At 35.5% G+C, this 24,653-nt stretch overlaps 3 protein-coding genes across 3 annotated transcripts in view; 2 read left to right on the plus strand and 1 right to left on the minus strand.

The window, feature by feature from the left end:
* The first annotated feature begins 240 nt into the window (after positions 1-240).
* On the plus strand, positions 241-4,661 carry LOC116290834 (DNA sliding clamp PCNA). Its single transcript, XM_031697943.1, has 8 exons — positions 241-344; positions 1,452-1,807; positions 2,286-2,353; positions 2,906-3,100; positions 3,457-3,525; positions 3,599-3,653; positions 3,905-3,941; positions 4,431-4,661. Exons 2-8 carry the CDS (start codon positions 1,489-1,491, stop codon positions 4,477-4,479), a joined length of 792 nt encoding a protein of 263 aa, XP_031553803.1. The 5' UTR covers positions 241-344; positions 1,452-1,488; the 3' UTR covers positions 4,480-4,661.
* A 4,387-nt stretch (positions 4,662-9,048) lies between these two features.
* Positions 9,049-18,649, minus strand: LOC116290845 (phosphatidate cytidylyltransferase 2). Its single transcript, XM_031697955.2, has 16 exons — positions 18,413-18,649; positions 17,582-17,617; positions 16,987-17,163; positions 16,542-16,639; positions 15,733-15,817; positions 15,028-15,088; positions 14,164-14,222; positions 13,411-13,493; positions 13,248-13,303; positions 12,534-12,565; positions 12,308-12,376; positions 11,808-11,855; positions 11,147-11,254; positions 10,735-10,869; positions 10,169-10,272; positions 9,049-9,883 (listed from the first exon to the last, which is right to left on the minus strand). The coding sequence occupies exons 1-16, from the start codon at positions 18,479-18,481 to the stop codon at positions 9,772-9,774; spliced, it is 1,332 nt and encodes a 443-aa protein (XP_031553815.1). The 5' UTR covers positions 18,482-18,649; the 3' UTR covers positions 9,049-9,771.
* A 768-nt stretch (positions 18,650-19,417) lies between these two features.
* LOC116290837 (nuclear pore membrane glycoprotein 210) overlaps positions 19,418-24,653 on the plus strand; it is a 31,946-nt gene continuing 26,710 nt past the window's right edge. The window contains exons 1-9 of the mRNA XM_031697946.2: positions 19,418-19,593; positions 19,688-19,752; positions 21,165-21,263; positions 21,787-21,918; positions 22,362-22,455; positions 22,678-22,741; positions 22,872-22,958; positions 23,911-24,043; positions 24,193-24,321. Coding sequence (XP_031553806.2) covers positions 19,418-19,593; positions 19,688-19,752; positions 21,165-21,263; positions 21,787-21,918; positions 22,362-22,455; positions 22,678-22,741; positions 22,872-22,958; positions 23,911-24,043; positions 24,193-24,321 — 979 coding nt within the window. The remainder of the gene's footprint in view (positions 19,594-19,687; positions 19,753-21,164; positions 21,264-21,786; positions 21,919-22,361; positions 22,456-22,677; positions 22,742-22,871; positions 22,959-23,910; positions 24,044-24,192; positions 24,322-24,653) is intronic.

The following is a 24,653-nucleotide window of genomic DNA, read 5'->3' on the forward strand; positions in this document are numbered from 1 at the left end:
AATTTTTTCAGACTAAATCATTTTAGAACAAAATATTCCGACATTTACTGGAACTAATGAAATAGTTATATTTTTCCAGTTTCTCCCGTTGTTAATATTTTTTTAGCTTAAACTTCTTTGTGCTTCCTGTGGTAAATTTGGGCAAGTTTAAACTTGTCAACAACTACGCAGTTTTTATAACAAACCCCATGATGCTTCACGGGCATTTTTCCCGCTAAAATTTTACGAGACCTATCACATGATAAATGAACCAATCGGAATTCAGGAAATTGAAATTCCCGGGTTTTAAGAAGCATGAAAATTTGGCGCGTACTTTATTTGGAATTTGTTGCTCGACGTCTAAGGTAGGTTTGAACAATCCTTCTCAATCTAGAGCCATCCTTGGCTTAAAACTTTTATAATCTACATAGAAATTGAATATGATGATTCTTTATTACTTATTCTTGTATATCGAGTGACTTCTCGCATTAAATTTCATTATTTTGGGAGAAAAATTGTGCTTCTTAAGAGCTGTTTGTGTAATCAAGTTTCAAGCGAATGTCGCTGCAAAATACCTACTTTTGCCTACCGTTCTTAATTTCTTATGGTATTTTGTGAATCCAAGGAGTATTGGAAAGTATTCAGTTCAAAATTTCTTTCTTTTAATATGATTATCAGCTTGTATTTCATAATTCTTTGCTTTCCAAAGCCACATCTCCAAAAATTGAACATCGATTCAAAATAATTTGTATTTCACCTTTTACGACCAAAGTCTGATTCTCAATTTTTACTCGTTCTTTGTTTCAAGAGTGGGACCAAAAGTATCTTCGGGAATAATAATCGTGAAAGACATCTTCTCGTAAAATTCGTACATTCCAAAATGGCGCGGGAAAACGAAGAGTTCCCGCCATTTTCTGAATAGAACAATTGTTGGCAAATTCCGTTCAAAATAACAACATTTTACAGGTTTTGCTCAACTAAAGTGTTTCTAAATCAAATACTTGTCTTACGTTACTTAATTTTGGATTGTAATTAGCCGCTTAGAGTCCAAAAGAGAACCTGTATTCTGTGTTGAAGTCGAATCCAATCAATCATAGTTAAAACACGTCGAATTCTTGAAAAATTTGCTAGATATCGTTCCTTCGATTCCAGCTAGAAAGATTCCCAAGAGTTATTACTGCATTAGGAACTCCTTTAGCTCGATTTTTTTCCATAAATTGAAAAAACAATTTTTTTTACTGACTAGTCTTATATTTTTGTGAATTTTTCTTGTAGTTTTAACATCCTAATTTCCGAAATATATCAATATTCTGCTTATTGGGCATAATTTCAAATACTGCATAGCATAAGAATACGGTACTATATATTGTACAACCAGAGAGAGCTCCATTAGCTGTCTGGTGATGGTAAATTTCCCTCCACATTTCAGCATTAATTCTGCTAACACAGCCATGATTTCGTTTGTATTTCAGACTTATTTTTTAATCAACTCCTGCTTTGTAATTCACCATGTTTGAGGGAAAGCTTACCCAAGGAAATCTGCTCAAGAAAATCATTGAAGCTATCAAAGACATTGTAACAAGTGGGAACTGGGAATGTTCTACCACAGGGCTGAGTCTACAAGCCATGGATAGCAGCCATGTCTGTCTTGTATCCCTTCAGCTCAAATCAGATGCTTTCGATCCCTACAGATGTGACCGCAACATTACCTTGGGACTGGAAACAAACATGTTGTCGAAAATTCTTAAATGCGCTGGAAATGATGATACCATAACAATATCCTCTGCCGATAATGGTGATACTGTATCATTCCTGTTTGAGAGCCCAAGTAAGTTAATAGCAGATGTCAAGATTTTAAAGAAATTGTCTTTTCTTTGGAAAAGATTCAATTTATTCCTTATGCTTTTAAGTATTTGTTGGAAATAGAATATCTTTAAACTCTGAATTGGCCTAGAATATCTTTAAACTCAGAATTGGCAAAAATATTTAGATTTATTTTCCATTGACATTTCAATTTGGCAGTTAAGAATAATATTGTGTTAACCTGCCAGTAGTAAAATTTGGCCTGCATTTTTGCTATTGCATTTAATTACTCCAGCTGCAAAAATTAAAAAAATAAATAGATAAATTATATAGCTGGGAATAATAATTATTGTCTTGCCCATACTGTATTATTGTGTTTTAACAAGCACAGCAATATTCAAGTTATATTTTCTGATTAGTAAGTTTGGAATGCCTTTCTTAACAAACGGAGAGCTTGAATTCATAAGACAGTAGGATAACATTATTTCTGTTTTGTTTTTCAGATGGAGAAAAGACATCTACATATACAACAAAACTTATGGATATTGATAGTGATAACCTTGGAATTCCAGTAAGTTCAGCAATAGACCCCTTGCAGGATATTTCCAAAGCAGCCCAATTGAGTTGAGTTGAGCAGCTCTGGAATTGCTAAAACCAGTCTATAATTCATATTTTCATGCAAGTGAAATAAGTAGTGCTATAGTGCCATTATCCCTTGCACTATCCATGTCTTTGAAAAGAAAATTGATCTATTATCTAAACATGTGTAGTTATTGAAGTATTATGATCATCTGGGTGGATGTAATCCTGAGGACTGTTTGATGTGACTGACGTTTCAACAACCTGAGCGGAAGTCATCTTCATCTTCAACATGTGTACAACATTAACCTCCCAGAGTTTTGTTTATTATCAATGTTTTATCTCTGTCTCACCATTTACAATCTCTAAAAATTACGTAAATACTTCAAGTCAGGGGGTGCTAACTGGTGTATTTGGAGTGTTGGGTTGTGTGATCCTAAGTCTAGGAATTGAACCTGAGACAACAGGAGAGTGCACTGCCACACCACTTTTGATTCTTTCTGAAATGTTTTCCATAACTGACAACTGAATGATTTTTTAATAGGATCAAAAATATGATGCAACAGTGAAGCTCCCATCACATGAGTTCCAGCGAATCATAAGAGACCTGTCTCAAATGGGAGATTCTGTTATAATTGCTTGCACAAAGGATGGAGTCACCTTTTCTGTCAATGGAGATTCTGGCAGTGGGAAGATAACATTAAGACAAAATGCCAGTGTTGATAAGAGTGGAGAACAGGTTAGTTATAGGGCTAGAAAATTTTGGAAAATTTCAGTTCAGTGTTTGTTAGCTCTCAGTGATTCAGATCCATGATAAAGTCTTCTCAAACCACCTTTCCTGGTTAACAAGTAGTGCTATAGTGCCATTATCCCTTGCACTATCCATGTCTTTAAAAAGAAAATTTATCTATTATCTAAAAAAGTGTGTTTATCAAAGTATTATGATCATCTGGGTGGACGTTTCAACAACCTGAGCAGAAGTCATCTCCATCTTCAACATGTGTACAACATTAACCTCCCATTATTGACTTGCATCTATTGACTTGCTAACTTTTTTCGCATTCATGTTTCTGACATGTTTTTTTGTTTTAATAGATCTCCATAGATTTAAATGAGCCTGTAGTCCTGACATTTGCACTCAGATACATGAGCTTCTTCACCAAGGTATTTGTCATGATCCTTTGATTTGTAAACTCATGATTAAATAGACTCTAACTTTAGTATTTCAACATTTTAGGCAACACCACTATCAAGTGAAGTTACAATGTCCCTCAAGAAAGAAATTCCTCTTGGTAAGTTCATTTTTGACAATTTTTGGGGTCACCCTTGTTTTCCCATTTTAACTAATATTCTCCATGGAGGATGCATGAATTTGTCAATTTGGGGTCTCTGAGGGTACCCCCTTCAAAATTGAACATGTAGTCAAAACGTGGTCAAGTATTTTAGCGATTCTTAGTTGTTTATAGACCTAATTAGCAAAAATGGAAGGAGTTCTGACATAAGATTATGGAAATGTCTTGCTTATTTTTGATTGTACTTGCAGTCTTGGAATATAGCTTTGAGGATGTGGGCCAAGTCAGGTATGTATCAAGTTAATAATTTCTAAGGCTTTTGTATGATGTGCTAAAGTCATTGAGTGCACACCATATATTATTATTTTGTGAAACAATTACTAGCCATGTGTAATGACAGGCTTATTTTCTCATGGCCCACAAATCTTTCAAGGCTTGAAAGAAAGTGACCAAGTTTTCATAGTCCAACCTCCACTTTACTTTCTGATCAGTCCCTAAAGCCGTACTGACACTAGTGTTGTAACTGTAACTGGATCGAGTGTCAAGCAAGAAATTGTAATCATAAGGAACATAATAATAAATGAAAATTTCAAAGCTGGTGGAAAATAACAAGGAAGCTTGGCTGATGATTCCGATTGATTTACACTACAGCATAGCCTCCTTATTAAGAGTACGATTACAAAGCTTACAATGCTAGTGTGAACAAGGCTTTAGTAGATTTTGTCAGGGAGAACTTTGCGTGAATATAATCAATTTTATTTTGTTTTTGTTTCCTAGGTACTACCTTGCACCAAAGATTGATGAAGAAGAAATGACAGAATCCTAGAAAAACATAAATGCAAGATACATAATCATGTCACCCAGTCACCTGTATGAGTTTCTCAATCTAAATAATGCCAAGTGTTTTTGAAGTTCTCACCCTCATAAAACTCAGGAAGTTTGTAAATACATCAACATGTATATTTGTTTGATTTGCTTCAGTGGTATTAAAGCAGGAATAGTTTTTAATTATTATGTAACAATTTTCTTAGACTGTTTCTGGGACAGTTGATCAGTGTATCACATTTTATCCTCAGGAATGGATGCAAATGGCATTCTATAAAACTAGAATCTAGAAGATCTTTCTCAAATTCCCAAATTGGTATGAACTTGTTAACTTCAGTTTGAACTTGGTTCAATGAACTGACTTTTCTTGATTTGCATGCTTTTAAACCAAACACTTTTCGAAAATTTTATTTCAGACAACATACAGAGTTAAATTCCTTTTGAGAGTATTTATTTTGAAAATTGTCTTTAAATGAAAGATTTCTGGTCATGAGTTGTAGGGGCTAGAGTATCTATCCTTTTCAAGGTACATCATCTGGTGTACTTTACATATATATAATTAGGTAGTTTTTATATTAGTATTTTAAGTTGAATGCTTTTTATAATCTTATTCATGTAAAATTACATAATCATATTTTTTGTTAGTTATTTTTTCTTTATAGAGTGCAAACAATCTGAAATACTAATTACTAAATAGCACAAAATAGTGCTAGTTAAAGAATAAAAAACAATGGAATTTGCATGAAATTGTGCTATTTAGTATTACTAAAGTTTCAGATTTACTGTGGTCACTCTAATAGTGCAAATAATATACCCGTGAAATAGTTAGGATTAATATACTTTATTATTTAATGGAAAAGCATGTACAATAAAATATTTTTCCAGTTTTTGTAAGTGTGTTTAAAAATATTTAAAAATGTGCGCCCTTGAGTAGCACACATGCACTAGTTTACCCATCATGGCACGCCTATTTCTTTATCTAATTAGACTTGGGCAACCAATAGCACAAAGTTAGTAATTAGTTAGCAAGTTATCTATTTCACGGGTATATCATTTGCACTCTATTGTAAAGCGCTTAGAACAATTATTAGTGAATTAGCACTGAATGAAACGATGTGTAACCAGTGTGTTACAAAATGCAGTTTTATTACGATCTCTTCTCATACTCATGAATATTCAATGAGGAGAAAACAAAGTAAATCACTACGTAGTATATAATGTGACGGTGGTTTGGAAATGTGTTCTTAATTTGCATTAAATTTCGTAAACTTTTTCTTTGATTTTCTCCAAGAAATATTCATTAGTTTGAGAAGTAATATCAAACACTCGAGAGAGTTCTACCTCCGATTTCCAAACACCTCAAAGTCAGTTAAAAAACTTGGCTGCAACTCATTTTTTGGTGTTTGGAAATTGGAGGAAGAACTCTCAAGTGTTTGAAATATTACTTGAAACATGTAGAAAGTTTGTTTGCTCACCAGTATATTTTGCCCATGGGAATCAAATGTTAATTCATTTGCTCTCAGTGAATTAATCAGGTGATTACTGAGCTGCAAAGGGCCTATTATGAGTTTGAAGGATTAATCAATTTCACTTTGAAGTCGCAAAGTTTTCACCAAGTTGAACAAACTTTGATATCGGAGAGGCCAAAGTTTCATGAAATCAACTAATATTTATTGCTTACTATCAATCACGTGACTTTTTGGAGTTGACTGGGCGGCAAACAAGCGGTTAACTGGGGGGCAACTAGCGGATGTTAAGTCAAAACATCAAAATAAGTCCCCAAACTATTGTATTTGAAAATTTTCACGACATCAAACCAGAAAAGAAGAGATCAAAACAACCTTCAGGATTCTACAAGCCATCAAAAAAGAGCTATTACCGGAAGTGACATCTATTGATAGCAACCTATTAGGTACTGTGCCAAAGCAGAGTGGAATTTTTTATTTATAATACATGTGACAAAATTAATCGATTCAGATTGGACAAGAGTACAATTAAATACCAATTAAGTTGCTCAACTTTGTCAAGCAAACAAAAAAATACAATCTTTTCATACACTTCATAATTTATAGATACTCGTGATATTTTGGAAGTTCTCAAATTCTGGAAACTTTCAAAACACTTTCCTATAGAAACAAAAGTAACGTGCTGCAGAGTGTAGCCCATGAACCATTTATTGTGAATCTATTTTTTACATCATTTATTGGTGAATTTAATTTGGTAACTCGTAGTTTGTGTAACCTGTGTGAAGTTAAACATTTGAAAAGTGTTGAGTAGCACATACTGCAATACGTGTTGTGCTTATCAGTGATTTTTGTGCCTGTGAAAACAAGCTGTACATTTGACTAACAAAAGAAAACAATGGAGTTAGTGTCTACTATGTATTACGATGAGTATTCTTTCAGTGTGAACTCGCACACCTCTTGTGTTCTTCTGATCAAACCTCTTCATACTTAAAAGCACTGATAAAACGATAGAAAACAACAAACATTGCACAACTTTCTACTACAGTATTTAGTGCATGATAAATAGAGTAATTTATCTCAATCTCTTAAATAGGTTGTAGACTAGAGCACAAACACTAAAAGTGTGCAACATAAATATGACTAAATAGTGCTATTTTATGCTAATTACTGTTTTCTTTTGTTTAATTAGTGCTATTTACTGCTAAATAGTGATAACTATTGCACACATTTAGTGTTTGTAGACTAATATGGTTAGCAGATCTTATTACCATTGTTTTTTATTGTGTATTTGACCCACCTCTACATGCACATGTACAATAACTACGAAAAACTGTTTCATGATCTTAGGGATATCACTCACTCCATTTCAAAGTACAACACTTGCACTCAAAAACCCAGACAGCAATGATAAATCAAATAAAACAAAAGAATAAAAAATTTGATTATAACTGGTCACATTTTATGAATTCAATTAGAGTGAAGTCATTAATTAAGCCCGTGAAATAGACAGACTAACACACTTTAGTAGACCCTAATTCCATTGTTTTCTTTTGTGTCTATTTGACTATTACACGTTGATAAATAATTTTCATTTCACAGATTAAATACCCTCACTCTATGTTTCCCAGCTAAGGAATGTACTTGCTGGGAATAAATGGTTCATCAAATTCAGTACCTCAATACTTTGATTACTTGCCAAGATTTTTTCAAAGTCTATGTTAATCTTTCCTTATTGCTGTATTGGTCATTACTTGTCCAATTTCTAGGACCTTAGATACATCTCTTATCTCACCTGACATATATTTAAGCTGACTAATATTGTGTACATTCTATATTCTTGATTTCAAGTACAATTTAGACAAACCCACCTTCCAAACCTTTCCCCCTGTTTTGTTTTCAATTGAAGAATAGTTTTTATTTGACTGAATAACAACTGGTTGTATGAAGGGTGGATAGTGCTATCAGACAGATACATTTTAGCAGTGAATAAATTTGTTGGATAACAGTAACAGACTTATCATTTGTCTGATAGTGCTATCCACTCTTCGTACAACTAAGGACAGCATTGGCACTTCTTTGGTCAAACTTCTCTTTGGCTAAGCCAGTCCTCTTGACTGGTCACATGTTGATGTGGCTGGATATCATGTCCAGCCATTGAGCAGCTGTTATTGTTAGCCCTAATCCTAATAGCACATAATAAAACTGTAGTGGTTACACAACGTTTTCAAAAAATAGGCCTCTTAGGCTTACCACCATTTGCATTGCTATAAGGCCACCCCAGACAAAAATCGTGATGTGCACTTTGCAATAGCACGCCATCAATCAAACACGTTGACGTCATTTACACAAGTTTGGATCGGCCCGGATAGGCCCGGTGAGTGTGGCTCATAATACTTGTAAACAATCAACAAGTTTTGCCACATGCGTGTAAATGGCGTCAACGTGTTTGATTGACAGCAGTCTATTGCAAAGTAAATGTCATGATTTTTGTCTGGGGTGGCTGCGTAGCAATGAAAATGGCGGTAATTTGGGCATAATGTTTGCCTATTTTCCCTTGATAGTAAGATTCTTTATTTGAGTTGTATCCATATGCATCTTCTCGTGAGCAACCATTAAAGTAATGATACTCTAGGGAACGATACATTACGTAAAAGCCGAAAAGTTCTATTACTATCCTATTAAAGCTTTTATTATTTTAGTGTTGGATTATTAGCACTAATGAATCAATAGGACATTTGCATGATGGCGTCATTTGACTCCCACTACCAAGATGCTTCGTAAAATTTTCTTTCTTATTCAAATTTGTATTCCCTCATGAGAATAGTAAGACAATTGGTGCTAATTATCTGAAGAAAAGAAAGTGTGCAAGGGAGTCTGATAGTAAAGATCAATGACGCCACCATGTAAACATCCTATTTATGCAAAACATAGGGGGGAAATGAATTTAACATTTAATTATCTCCTAACTAAATTATGTAAAAATCAACAAAAATTCCTTTCTTTCTTTACTTTGTTGAAACTAAAATAAATGGTGATGGTTTCTTGTTTTAAGGCTGTGTTTATAATGTATGGCAGAGGAGGGGGGGGGGGGGGGGGGGGGGGTGGGGGCAGGTGAAATTTAGGAGAATTGGGGGATGCAAAATTTGTAGAAGAAGCTACGAGAGATTGCCCAGGGGGGATAGTTATTTTTGGGAGGACTTCAAGAGGGGGGGTATTAAGAATTTTTTTTCTTTTAAAGATTTCATTCCCCCCCCCCCCCCCTGCCATACATTATGAACGCAGCCTAATGCACCTGGCACAGTGGCAGATCCAGAACAATTTAAGGGAGGTGGCTACTATTACCTAGAAAGGCACCTTTTTTAGGTTTTACCAATATTACCAAATGGCATTTATTCTTATTATTTTTTAACTTAAAAGAGGTGCTGCTAGTCACCCAATCCCCCCCCCTTGGATCTGCCATTGCTGTATCTTATAGTGGCCTCGGAGGATGACAAGCACAGGTAATTTGTACTGGGAGCCAAATATTTCAGAAATAGCTTATCATGAAAACATTTCTTGTTGTATTAATTCAATTTTTGTCTCCTTTATCCCTCTAAATCAATGCATTCACCTTTCTTCTTGTCATTATTCCTGCTAAAAATGAATGATTTTATCACCAGGGTCCAAAAAAGACTCCATACCACCTTACTAAGGGAAAATGCCCTTTGACCTCAAAAACCTTTAAAACTATATTCCTGACTCTAGGCTGTCAAGGAGTGTAGTAGGTATTTTCTGGTAGTACCACATTAGTGTAGAGTGTGTACATACATTGACAATATGCATCTATTTTACAATAGACCTCTTAACGTCAGTGCGTCTTTCAATTTCTCATACACTATCAGCTGTTGTTCTGGTTTCAGTGATAAGATTTGCTGGAGAATTTTCGTTGGTCGAGGTGCCCTGAAAAATTCACAGAGAAGTGAACATTCAGGATTTTTTCACATATATAGAGGTTTTGCACCATCAGGTGCCGGCGCCCATAATACAGCTTGGACTGCCTGTGGTTAGATAGAAGAACAATAAAATCCCTTTGCTCTTGAGAATTGAATTCTTTCTCATGTAAAACGATTGTATTGTTCCTGCCATTTACACCTGTAACATGGCTGCCATCACATGATGGTACTAAACCTTTATACAAGCATAAATATTACAGGCAAATTATCTTTATATAAATGAGGTTTTTACCTGATAAAGGTGAAGTGGTAAACATGTACAAATGTAGCCATGATAAACTGACAATCAAATCTATCCATGATGCCACCATGACCAGGAATTGTGTCACCAAAGTCCTGTGTGAAATAATTGTTAAACACATTAGATCAATAATAATCGTGATGGGAAATCTTGATAAAAATGTAATAACAAGTTGTCAGACGAAAGACTACACACTGGAATCAAAGATATTTCAAGTGCCAATGAGAACCTAGCGAGAAGCAAGATAATGTTTGTGGTTTGAAAGTAATTAAAAAAGAGGGAGATAAAAGATGAAGCAAAAAATGGAAAATTTAAGGGGCACTTGGATGAAAATCACTCAACATTTTAATTTTTTGTTTTTGTTTAGTGTTGATTAAATGTAGCCACTGACTCCTTTAATGATTAACAAATATATTTACTTCCCATTGGAACAACAAGAAAAAACTTTAACCAGTGTTTTACCAATAGTACTCTTAAACAGTATGAATTTTGGCACCCATAAGATATTACAAGCCTTTTTGGGGGGAGGAGGGGGGGGGGGGGAGTTAATTCCATACCTTGACTTTAAAAGCTCTCTTGAATCCACTTGCAAAGAATCCACCAAAAGGTGCAATGATAGAGCTGAAGAGAGCCATGGACAGCGAGTGCAGCTGCATGGGGTACATCCATATTACACTTTCTTGGGATCCACCCTATGTATTACAAAAATAGCGCAATGACTTAGTTATAAGCTATGATCTGGGGACTTATTCACAGTACTTTCTATTAGGGCTGGGGTCAAAACAAGGATATTGAACACAGTTTAACTAGGGTTCCACTTCCTGTGTGGTGTCCTGTGTATCTTGCTATGTATGTATTCCATTGGGAAAAGTATGCATTGTTTGGATGGACACAAGCGTAGCCGGGATCAATCTATTAACCAATAAAAGAGGGACTTATGGTTCATCTTTTCTACTCTACAATACATACCAAGTTTAAGAGAAATTTTATTGGAGCAGGTAGGTTGTATGGAGTGAGAACATACTGGGGTGAAGGTTGACAGGTCATCGTGAAGAAGAATGGAGAACCTTTCTCGTACTGAAAAATAACAAGTCACATTTAAGTTGAGTAATCAGCCTTCTATTATAGATCTTTCTTGAATTTGTATAAAATACAGGTGTACCACTGTGTTGCTTCACTACAAATTTATTTTCACAGGGTTAGCTTCAATTTTGTGCACAATATTCATGTGTTCCAGTGAAAGTTTGTAGCATTTCAAAGTGTACTCTTTTACACTTTCACTGAAGTTTGCAAAGTCATATTTTGCACTACTTAAAAAAATTGTAAAAGAAATTAAGGCTGATGTGTAACCTATCAAGATATTAGATTTCCTATAGGGTATACTGGTAAGCAATAATGGAGTCATTTCTGGGTCATCCCAAGGTTGTGGAAAAACCTGGGTTGATTTGGACTTGCAGTGCATCATGAGACTGTATTAGGGGAATGTGGAAATGAGTCCCCTAAAATAATCCCACAATACATAGAAATTCAACCCAATTCTTTCCTCAGCATTGGAATGTCTAATTTAAGATTAAAATCCTTGTCTTGTTCTCCACATCATTTCTCAATAAAATAAAATCAGATTACCAACCTCTACTGGACAAACAAAATACTGGTACTGACACATGAAATAGCAGGCCTGAAGACAACAAGCACAAGAGGAATTAAAAATATAGAAAAGATCAAGACTGGATATGACAAGCTTCTGTTCAAAAACTACTTCAATGTGGGCACTCAAACCAGGGGCACTTGCACAAGTTTTTAAAAATAGTTTTTTGAATAATCCAATCAGAAGCCAGATTCATGACGAGGCTCCAAAACATTTTCCCAGCAGTCCCAGAGTCTTTTGTGTTCTTATAGTCTTAGTGGATTGTCAATGTGCTTCTGCATCCCAGTACTTCATCATGGAAGGGGCTTATAATGGGGCAGCTGGGTCTTTAACCTGGAGAAAACTTCTGTTAGCAGAAGGGGAGCTACTCAGAATCAGAGGGGCTCATGACTTATCAGGGTGGGCTTACAAGTAGAATTTACAGAAAGTCGTCTTGTAAATCTATTGACAGGTGCTGTCAGTAAATAAAGAGTTTGACGTACCAGCCAGCCATAGATGACAGTAGCCACTCCACCTCCAATGAAACCCTCCCATGTTTTCTTTGGAGAAATCTGTAATAAAATTATTATTATGCTCAGTAATATAGTTACTATGAACTGTGTTCAAGATCTGAAAAGCATTGTTAATCTGTATGCTGCCAAAAGCAATAATTGGTCTTTAAAGATGGAGTAACATCAAACAATACAGTGTAGAATTTGCTTAACATACCTTAATTAGAGGGGTTCGGCCAAAAAAGAATCCTTAAAGAGATAAGCATCAATTTAAGTTTCCATTTACTATCATAGACTATAGCATACAATATTATATTTTAGCGTAATCCTAGACTTGAATATATAGAGATTCATGCACTGTGATTGGTCAAGTGACCAGTGTTTATTAGAAGATAACCACTGCTCGAAATGTTTTGAAAGTTCTTTAATTGCACTCGCCTAAAGGCTTGTGCAATTATAAGAACTTTCAAAACATTACTTGTGTCTATTAATTTCCAAATTGTACTCAAGATCGTGCGATATCCTATACTAATTAGACAGGTCTTGTTGATATGGGATTAATTAGGCAGCTATATAATTAATAGGTAATGGGATTTCATGCTCCCCAATCAAGAAATAATTAGACTCAAAAAATTCCTCTGACTGCCAAATTGGTTTCAGCCTATGGCCTCATCCAATTATGGAAGTCCTCAGAATTTTCCTCGTCCAATTATTTCTTAAAAGCATGGAGTCCTATTACATATACTTATTTAATTTAGCTTTTTGCCATGAGGGCAAGGACACTACAAGAGTTTTCACCAAATTACTGTGGCCCTGTAGTGTTAGCACAGGTACTGAAGATGATCATCACCAGTATTGACTTCATCTTCAACTTTGTCTCCAAAAGTATTCACCATAAATTAGAATTACGAAAGCACAAAGACTTGCTTACCAAATATGTAAGCCCATATGTCATTACAGATGACCATAGTAACAGGAAGCAAGAACCTATCAACACAAGATAAATAAATAAATTCACTAAATTAAGTCATTATTTCTATGAGATGGGATTGTGTGACCGATTAGAAATGTGACAATGATGATCATTTGCTTACCACACTAATCCTTCAAAGAGTGTTTGCATGATGAGATGGGATTGCGTGACCACAATAAGAAGTGTGACATGGGTCCAGCCAAACTATGAAGTAATAAAAATATTTTGTTATGGAATAAAAAAGCTACTGGAAGTTTATTTTGACATTATGATAATTAATTGACCCATTCTCTTAAAGTTTAATAGCTATTAAAGAGGAATCATAATAGAGTACTCAAGTGATGATGTTTACAAACGTTTTGAACTAAGTCAAAAATACGGTGATTTGTACGGGGGAATTATATATTCAAATGGTCATATCTCAGCCGATATTTGACCAATTCTCCTAAAAATAATTGGTATGCAAACATCTTTATTGATTGTCTATAGAAATTAAATATCAAAAATAATTAAAGTCAAAAATGTTTTTTTCCTGACGTCACACTTGAGTACTCTATTGAGATGGAGTGGTTCAGATGGGAATTACCCTATAGTATACAGGGCTTGAAATAACGGTATTAAATAGCCGGTCATGATCGATGGCTGACCAAATAAGTTTTAGCTTGTTCCTATCCAGTTTCCGGTTTAAAGTTACTGCAAATTTGACCAGACAATTTCCAGTTCTGTTCGGACACCAGGTCTGATGTCCTGCCATTATTTCAAGCCCTAGTATACTATCCATCACCACACTTCCAATGGTTCTCTCATCTTGAAATAATATGGGGCCAACTGGTAGAACTCTAACATGACCCAACAGCAACGGAAAATAACATACCAATGAGAATTGAACTTTGTAGAAATCCTTCTTCAAACTCAACACAAATAATATAATACCTGAAGAAACAAACAAAAAGACAAAGCTTAATCAAGCCATACAAGGCAGGGCTCAAAATAGCGGCCTACCGATGGCCAAATGCCAGGACAAATTTCAGGTTTGCCAGGCGAAAATAAGGATGCACTACCAAATGAATAATAAAATGGCATGCACAATTTACTGGAATGACCTCCTTTTACCATGCTCCTTTACCATGGCAGGGCAAAAAAGTTTTCTATTTAGACCCCTGCAAGGTAACTGAATGGATGTTGTGTGGGTCTAGTCTTCAGAGTAGATTTTGTGTACCATTCTCACTGCATAATTAATTAGCATGGATCTGTATCCTTATCACTATCACTGTTTACTAAATATCACAACTACAGAAGATCTCACACATAATTTAATCACCCAGACGTGATAATGAGTATGCAATAAAAATATATTACTGTGAAAACTTATGTAGGTGACCTGTCATTGCTGTAATAGAAGTACATGTACAAGGTAAACTAAGCAGTTACCTCACACTCTTCAGGGTCTTAAAATAACAGCCAATCAGTTGCCGGTCATGAGCACAGTCCAAAATTAATTTTAGCTTAGTCATACCTCATTTCTGGTTAAACAATCAAAATGACCGGCAAGGTAAAGATTTGACCGGACCAGTCCCAGTTCTGGCCAGACATTGTTCGATGTACGGCTGTTATCTTAAGCCCTGCTCTTTAATTGGTTCAAAGGATGATGTCAATAAATTGCATAACATTGTCATGGGGTGGGCCACAGCATTTAAGTCTCCAAGCCTACTGTAACTTCCTATTTCATTGAACTTACCAAAAATATACAATGTGAAGGACACTAGTCTGTGGTATGTAAAATAAGCTCGAACAACATCCTGGGAAAATAATTATTATAGAATAGTGCAAATTTTAAACTATTTAATTGTCTCATAATTCATGTACTAAACAGCTGTTGATTTGTGCTATGATTATCATGTGACAAGTTGCCGCAAATTCAAACATGCTCTTGAAAAATTTAGTGCAATCTCAGCGGTTTTCACTTACCATGTTCAAAGTTGCGGCACCATGGCTTAATCTTAACCGTTGCTGAAGTAAATGTGAACCACATTAATAAATAAAGCCAACGCGTAGCCTTAAAAAAAGTTACCATGAGTAGTTTTAGACTGTTCGCACTTAACATGAGTGCTAGTCGCCGCACTTATGAGTGCAAGTCACTTGTAACGCACTTATGGTAACCTGTTTTGAATTGATCAATAATTTCATTTGCACTGACCACGAGTGCAAAGAATGATATGTAGGTTATCCTACCGTAAGTGAATTCACAACCAATTCCACTAACCATCGGTGCTTTCCTACTTTAGTTCGCTGAGCTCAGATAAGTGTGATCAGTCTAAAGCCACTCATGTTGACTTTTTTTAGGCTACATCTGGGATTTATCTAATTAGGTCGGATTTATTTCAGCAACTGTTTAATGTAAACTAAAGATTAGATAGGTTCCACGTAAAGCACATTCACTTACCTCTGAGTCATCATGGGGTTTTCCACGAATAAAATCAACTATGCTTTCCCCATAAAAGAAATAGTTTGAACAGCAAAGAAAGTACCTAGAAAGAATGAAGAAATGTCAAATAGACGTGCAGGTACAGTATATAATTGCTGCCGTTTCAATTGATAATTGCTGATAAAAAAATCAGGCAACAGACCCCTTGCAGCACGTTGGATGCATCTCTATTTGGAGGTTTCAAATTCTCAGGAGATTGTATTAGTACTGTACTGACTATAGTTGTTTATAACAACTGGGTTCGTACTTTAGAAGAAGATTATAAAATTCCAGGAGTCTTCCAGGGTATAAATATAACAATTTCAGGACCCTTAACTTTAAAATTTCATGTCAGAAATAGTGACACATTTTTCCTTTAGAACAGGTGACATACTAAGTGTTGGTAGAAAAAACATTTATACTTTTAGAGTACTCACACTAAATCCATGAAACAAATACTAATTTTTAGCACTAAATAGTGATAATTTAAACAATAGAAAACAAAGGATTCTGTATGAAATAGTACTATAGTACTATTCAATGTTCACGGTTTTAGTGCGTGCACTCCAATTTCATTTGTCCAATATTTAGCCTAATGCTAATAGAAATATCAGGGACTTTTCCAGGAGTTGAGTCAAAAATCAAATTTTCAAGGAGTTCCAGAGTTTCTAGAGCCCTGGAAGAAATTTTCCAAATTCCAGAAGCTTTCCATGAGCAGTGCAAACCCTGTATTAAAGGCAATTATTATTAATTATGATGATTATTTAGGCACAAATGGCATTTCTTACCAACTAAGCGATCTAAACCATGGTAGATTGTATTTCTTATACTTTTGATAACCAATGGAAATGACCTCATGGAAGCATTTGATTTGTAGACATTGTACCTGCAAAAAACAAAATGCTTATAAAACACAAACATTTGCATTATAGCCTCATTATCAACAACTACCCCTTGCACACTTTCTTCATATATTTTATTACAATTTTATCTTATACTTTCTTAAAATATTTTATAAAAGAAATATAAGAAGCCTGCTTATTATGTCTCTTTACTGTGATATAAATACGAAACACGCTTGGAGCTAAAGAGCACTCAAGAGGCAAGAGCAGTTGACACTAAGCTAAGCTTGCTTATCTCTTGCTCTACAGCTCCCAACATGTTTATATCACAGTACAGAGCATGCGCATATGTATACATTATACTACTTAATTAGTGATCATCATATCTCACTGTAATTATAATTCCTAGAGGCCCAGTGTACATGATAACATAAAACCCCCCAAGCATAACCAGGGTGAACATTCCCCTGATCCACCAGTTCCTCCATTTGGGCTGCATGTTTGATAGCACTCCAGGGAGCTCTGCCTCTTTTGCAGGGGCTGATTCTTCAGTCTTATCTTTGGCCTCCTGTTATCACCAAGAAAAATAATAAACAGTCACATTATTTAACAACAGTGACGCTGTTTGTTATTTGGCTGAAACCATTTGATCCATTCAATGACTTTTTATTGAGAACAGATCTTGACAATGGTAATCTTTAGATTTTTTAAGTCCACAAATATACAGACTTGTCTTGGGATGCATAAATAAGTATCAAAAAAATAGTCTGACAGTCTGTCAGTCAATATATAGCCTATGCCTGTTTTATCAATTTTCTATGTATGCCTAAATAAGAGTAGGTGAAATATTTAGGCTGCTCTCATGAACCATTCACTACCCCCAGAGCACAATGCTTGGATGACGAGGGGGCAGGGTGGGGAGTCCTAGCCCACCTAAAGCCCTGAGAATAAGATAAAGAAATATCCAAAAAATATGGAAGACTCACTTGTGGTAAAGTATTCTTTTCCATTTGATCCTGATCCTTAAGGTCAAACAAATTAAAAATGCCATTATAACTCCAGAAAGTATTCAATATTTTTTTGAACAATAAAATGAAGTCTGCATGGAATATAAATAAGCATTAAAATCGTAACATCAAAAATTTAATAAAGTAATATTACAGATTTGACCCTAATTTTAGCTGTTCTTCTATAAATGGGAATCATTAGTTGGATTCTCGAGTTAACCTCAATATGATAATATGAAAATATATATTTCGAATTCGAAGATGTATTAAATCTTTAATCAAGAGAAAAAACTCATTAAAATACAACTCAAAACATTACACGATTTCTAAGTATAATTTCCGACAAGATCTTTATGAGCTAACTCAAATTTCTGAGGGCTTTTATAAATATTTTGATGATTAAAAGACAAGATCAAAACCAAAAGCTAAGGCATCGCGCGCGTGTTTTGCGGCCCACCAGAAATATGTAATCTTGGAATTCCACCATTTATGGCTTTTTAAGCGATAGCAAAAGCTCATTTAAGATAACTAAATGTTTCTCGGTCGACCAAAATAAAGTCTATGTTGTTATTTTTCTCGTTTTTTTAAAAAAAAGGTGTCGGCAAAATTCGTGTTTATGCTCACAACAACAAGCTTGTCAAACGATTGATCTTTGAGTTCGGCTTGTAAAACATCAAAATAAGACCAACAAACGACTTCGATCTCGCTTAAGAACTTTTCTTAGATCTCTTAGATGTCGGTCTTCATATCGTTATTATAATTTTTCGAAGTTAAAGCGGAAGGTAGCCGTAAAACGAAAAGAACGTTTACCTTTGTACCCTCTACAAAACTATCGGTGACACCGTCTTTAGCTCTTCGTCTCGCGCCGTTTGAATCCATTCCTTTTCAGAATTAGTCAAAAAAAATACCTCCTGGACTATTGCAAAGAGAATGCACGTCTCAATATTTCGGCATGGTGCCGTTACAAGTTAATGAAGACACCGAAAAACACTTGTTCTTGTTGAGAATAGGAGAAGTATGGCGAATGACTGATTGTTGTTGATGGATTGATGGATGTGAAGCATCATGGGAGACGAGCCAGGTGTAAAGAAGAGAGACCTTGAGCAACCTTGATTAAAACAAGGTGTGGCCTCATACTGTACAATCAGATCTCCAAGCTAGATAATTATTGCAGTAATATAATGTAAGTGCTGTCAAATAAAGCATACTATTGCTCTAATAGATGTCGAGACATTGCACTTAATAACTCTCCCTAGGACATTTTTATATGAATTATTTCAGAAATATGGGCAAAATTATCCTGAGAATTGAGGGCCCTGAATTACTTTGAAAGGTTTCTTCTCAAGAGACATCAAGAGAAGGATTTTGAGACTTTTCATCAATTTTTCCAGAAGAAAGGGGTTCTAATTTTTTGTGCAAAAAGGTGGTATGGAGCAAAAATTGGAAGATTTTGCCCTTTTCCCTTCTCTTCTTTCGTCCAAGGTCATTACTGCTATCAAAAACATTGAAAGATTTCGTGACCAAAGGACCAATCGTTTACCGAAACAAAGTGTTAGACCGTATTCAAAAGAACATAATATATTTTGATAACAGAGAAAGTAAAGTTTAGTGGTGCGCTTTAATTTTTTTTTTCTTGAAAATTCGAAATATTTCTTCGTCATTTTTGTTTAAGCACAAGAAAAAGTAAAAAAATTGAAAAAAAAACAGGAAGGAAGAAGGGAAGGAAGGAAAGAAGGAAAACACAGGGAGCCCACGCTCCTTGTTATTACTAATATAACCGCTGATCTTACATGTGCCCACGTGCTTGCCTTCAAAATGGCGCCGACTTCAGTCAAACTTTTCTTTTGCCTTCTTTCCCTTTTTCCTTCTACAATTCAAGCCCAGCGACAGCACAGTACCCTTAATATGCCTCAGATCCTTCTTCCCTACCTGGCTACAGGCACTGTTCCTGTTAATTTTACGCTAAAAGCAATGGACGGTTGCTACACATGGTGAGTGTTGTGTTTCCCGCCAGTATGAAAATTTCATCTTTTTGAAACTATCTTCGTTCGTTTTCCTCAATTTCTAACGTATATGTGGTTGTAGGTCATCAAATAGACCCGAAGTGGCGACTGTTACTCCTATTTATTTGACTGAGGAAGACGAAAATGGTAAGAAATGTTGGATGATGTTGAGCATAATATCGTAAATTATCAAGACCGAGGCTGTGTTATCTGCCGAAGCCGTAGGCTGAGTCAGATAACAAAGCCGAGGTCTTGATAATTTACGATATTATGCAATAACTGAATTCAATAATTGCTTTATTATACATTTTGTATGCTGGAAAAACATTAACATGAACATTAAATTATAGAGACAAGAATTATGCCATGATGTCGCGTGAAAAACGCAAAATTCTTAATTCAGAAATACTTAAAGAATTCTTCATAAAATATATGAAAATAGGTTAAGGATTCCTTAAATAACTGCTTTTGTACATAATTCTGGAAATAAATACACATGAATAAAAACAAAGCTACCACAGCGTGACCTTGAATGAACTTGACATGATAAATGTATTATCTGTAGGAAAACCTACAGATAATACATTTATCATGTTGAGTTCACACGATATCAGGGATTGGCTGAGGGCTCTCAACCAATCAGAATTGAGATACTTAGTAAAATGTATGATAATAAGCTTTATACTAGCTGTGATACTTGATGTATGACAAATCATGCACCCTTATAAACTTGATTCTCTAAATACTAGTTCTCTAAAGTTCTTATTTTTATAAAGTCCCCAGATAAGAGGTTATGGTTACTGTAACTGTATTCTCTTATCGGGGACCCTAAACTAAAAACTTTTACTACTATTGAGAGAATCAAGTTTAAGTGTGAAATAAGGAAGTTGTCTGTCTGTGCTAAAAGAATGACAATATACCTGCAGCTGCAGATACAATATCTTAAAAATCACAGTTTTAAGAATTCTTTACTTAGTTTATTGAAACGGTTTTTATACATTTATTATTAAGCCTATAAAGGCTTTGCACCATCACGTTATGGCAGCCATGACACGAGGCACAATAATAGAATATTTTCCCCTGTGAAACTGAATTCTTTCTCATGTAAATTAGATTAGACCAGATTCAATTGTTCCTGCCTCCTGTCATGGCTGCCATTACGTGATGGTGGAAAGCCTCTATAGATATGGGCATAATTAGCAAAGGTACATTTAATGTTATTGTTGGGGGAGGGGAGGGAGAGGGGATGGAGGACTGAGGCTTCAGAGGGGAAGATCATCAGTAAAGATTTGAATTTTTAATGGAGGGCCAAACCTTTTTATTTTGTTGAAAGCTGTTCCTTGTTGTCCAAATAGGAGGGTTATGAATTTCTAACTGAGTGAAAGAGAGAGGGATAGAACCACTTTTTGAAGGTTTACTGTGAATTCCCAAGTCCTCCCCCCCATTAAAAGCATTCTTTCCCTAAGCTTACAGCATATACATAAGCTTCAATAAAATTATGCATATACACAGTGAAAGTTATAAGACCAACCTAAAACTTTTTGTATTTTGGTTAACAGCTCAGCCATATGGAAAGATTTGTTCAAGGTCAGCCATAGTGACTGTGCAAAGACGACAGCCAGAAAAACAAATGGCTGGAGTGATTGCTGCAGAAGAAGGTAAGTACAATTATCAATACTTCCAGTTTTAAGTTGATCTCTGTGGCTTGATTTTGAGTAAAATATAAAAAGGCTACAAATAATGTTTTTTCTATAAGGCTGTCATATGTCAGATCAGGAATAAGGACAAGGGTTGACTTGACATGCAGCCAGTCTTGTTGGACAAAAGCTTCTATCAAATACTACAACTCCAATCTAGAGTGAAAATTTTTTTTCTATTCCACATCCTCAAGAGAAGAATCCAGTCAGAGCATCCAGCCAGACTGAATGTTCACCAGTTGAAACCACTGATTTACCAAACAATTAATGTCCGGAGCTAATTTTCAGGCTTGATATTTTTGCCATGTTTGCAGGACTAATAGATTTCCCCCCATGTTGGCTCACATTACAGCACTTCAGGGACATAGAAATATAGAAATAAACAGATAAATAAACATGCCAAGTGATAAATGTCCAGAGACGCTCTTTGTCTGTGGTCCATGTTCATCTATACTAATTTTTGAACCTTTGTGTTTTCTGCCAGTGACTGGTATATTTTTGGAGTGTGATGTGTTTGTGGCTAAGATAGAAAAGATAGAAGTCATGTCTACCAGCAGAGAGCTGTTTTTAGGAGAAGCTCCAACAGTACTGGAAGTACAAGCTTTTGATGCTGAAGGTATGTATAAACTTGAGTTATAAAAACTACATATTTGGGTTGCCTGTGGAACCTGTCCACAGGAATCCCATTCTAGGAACAGCATTTTTTGAAGATATCACCCCAAATAAGTGGCGTTTAGATTCTCTCCATCTCCTCAAAGTAAGACTTGAACTTTGGTTTTTGGTGAAGTTGAAATAGACCTCTACCTTGGGCAAAATGTTTTCCTATTTCAGACCACGAGTCATTCTCTTGAGAATAAAATTCCTTGTTTGAGTCATATCCATATTGATGTGTCTTCTCATGCATAACCACCTAACAAAGAAAATGATACTCTAGGGAATAACACGTGGTCAGAAATGGGACAACATTTTGCCCATAGTAAAGAGATCTATCGTCTGTTTCAACTGACACAAGAAGCCCATTAATGTTTGTTTATTCATTTTCTTTATATTTTTGTTTAGATAACATGTTTTCCAGTCTTGGTGCTCTATCGTTTATCTGGGACCTGATCTCTGTGGAAGGGGTTGGCTCTGTTAATGCTAATTCTGTTGTCAGGTAATTAATGAATGGACATAACACTTTTATTAATATATAGCTCGTATGTGCCCAGCAAACTTTGCAAAGAATTTCAAAGAAGTGTAAGAATAGCATTGAAAACTACAACAGATTTTTTTGCTTCTACAAACCCATATTCTAGATGTCGAGAAAAAAATAATCTTATCTTACTTTTTTTTTTTATAAATTGACATTAAAGATTTTTTATTTTTGTTTACACAGAATTGTTTCATTTGATGATTCTACATATGAAACGAGTAAAGAGGTTTATGATCTTGAATCAAAGGTAATTAAGCTTTTCAAGTCATAGTGTTCTGTAGGTATACAAAAAAAATATTCCATTAAAATCTATCAAATAGTTTCAGGAGATATATATGTCTGGTCGCTATGCTAATGATTATTTGTCTCACCCTCAGAACCTTAGGGGTAGTGAAGTTATTATTGAGCCAATCAATACAGGGACAGCAAAAGTCAGGGCAAAACTCAGAGGAGCAGTATTTGAGGTAAATATCACACGTCTAATTCATTCATTCATTCATTTAGTTGGTCAACTGCTGATTGATTGGGTAGTTATTTTGGACATTCATTGGAAGTGTGAACTTAAATCAATTATATTTTGCACAATGGTTTACAATTATTCTTTCATTCAGTCAGTGAGTCTGTCAGCCTGCCAGTCTATCAGTCAGTCTGTCATTCAGTCAGTCTATCATTCAGTCAGTCTATCATTCAGTCAGTCTATCATTCAGTCAGTCTATCATTCAGTCAGTCTATCATTCAGTCAGTCCTTCATTCAATCTGTCAGCCCTTCATTCAATCCGTCAGTCAGTCGGTCAGTCAGTCAGTCAGTCAGTCAGTCAGTCTATCATTCAGTCAGTCAGTCTATCATTCAGTCAGTCCTTCATTCAATCTGTCAGTCAGTCAGTCAGTCAGTCTATCATTCAGTCAGTCCTTCATTCAATCTGTCAGTCAGTCAGTCTGTCAGTCAGTCAGTCAGTCTGTCAGTCAGTCAGTCAGTCCTTCATTCAATCTGTCAGTCAGTCAGTCTGTCAGTCAGTCAGTCAGTCAGTCATTCAGTCAGTCAGTCAGTCAGCCAGCCAGTCAGCCAGCCAGTCCTTCATTCAATCTGTCAGTCAGTCAGTCAGTCAGTCAGTCAGTCAGTCAGTCAGTCAGTCAGTCCTTCATTCAATCTGTCAGTCAGTCAGTCTGTCAGTCAGTCAGTCAGTCAGTCAGTCCTTCATTCAATCTGTCAGTCAGTCAGTCACTCAGTCAGTCAGTTATGACTGTTTCATTAATTTAGTTATTAATCTCCTCTATTTTGAGTAATAAGTTTTGTTAGAAAAATTTTAAGATTTCTATGATAATAGGCAAAATACTAACTAACCAAGGTTTAAGTCCTAGTGTATCATCAACTGCCATTTCCTGATCACTCATTTTTGTATTATATGATTCCTGTAGGATGTAAAGCCGTCATCTGTCAGGCTGATTGTATCAGACAAAGTTCTTCTTAGACCAGCACATGACATGTACATCATGACTTACACATGTGTCAAGTACTCAGTGGTTAGGCAACGGCAAGGCCATTCTACTGGTAAGCCAGCACAAAACACTCTTATTATTATATTCTACAGCTTGATAGCCCTATTCATCTTGTGGTAATGTTTTTCCATTTCTGACCGGGTGTCATTCCTTCAGAAATAATATTCTTTAACTGGACAACATCTCATTTGTTCTTTTCAGAGTTATCCATGCCATCATCCCAGTTCCAGTTCAACCTTTCAAATGACAAAGTTGGCTTCCTTGATGTACAGAAATCATCAGTGACTGGCATTGAAGAAGGATTTACCAAAATTACTCTGGTGGACAAAAGTATCCTTAGAGTTACTTATGGAAATAATTTCAAAAACGAATAGAAATAGCAAATATTTGAAAAAGCTACATATATAAATAGTCAGCTTCACTGTTCCCTGCGCCATCTTGAAAGGTGGCCGTGCCTTCGCATTGAAGCGAGACGAGCGGTGAGCTTGCAAAGTTAGAACCTTTTTTTAACACCTTGGACAATTATTCCCATGTCTCTATCTTTGTAAGCTCTCCATTCATCTCGCTTCAATGCAAAGGCATGGCTACCTTTCAAGATGGTGCAGGGAACTGTAAAGGGGACTATTTTTCACATTTGAGTGGTCTTCTTTGTGAACAAATGC

Source organism: Actinia tenebrosa, unplaced genomic scaffold (assembly GCF_029948245.1).
Source record: "Actinia tenebrosa isolate PJP-AT-01 unplaced genomic scaffold, QUT_ActTen_1.0 PGA_scaffold7__59_contigs__length_16204524, whole genome shotgun sequence".
Taxonomy (NCBI): domain Eukaryota; kingdom Metazoa; phylum Cnidaria; class Anthozoa; order Actiniaria; family Actiniidae; genus Actinia; species Actinia tenebrosa.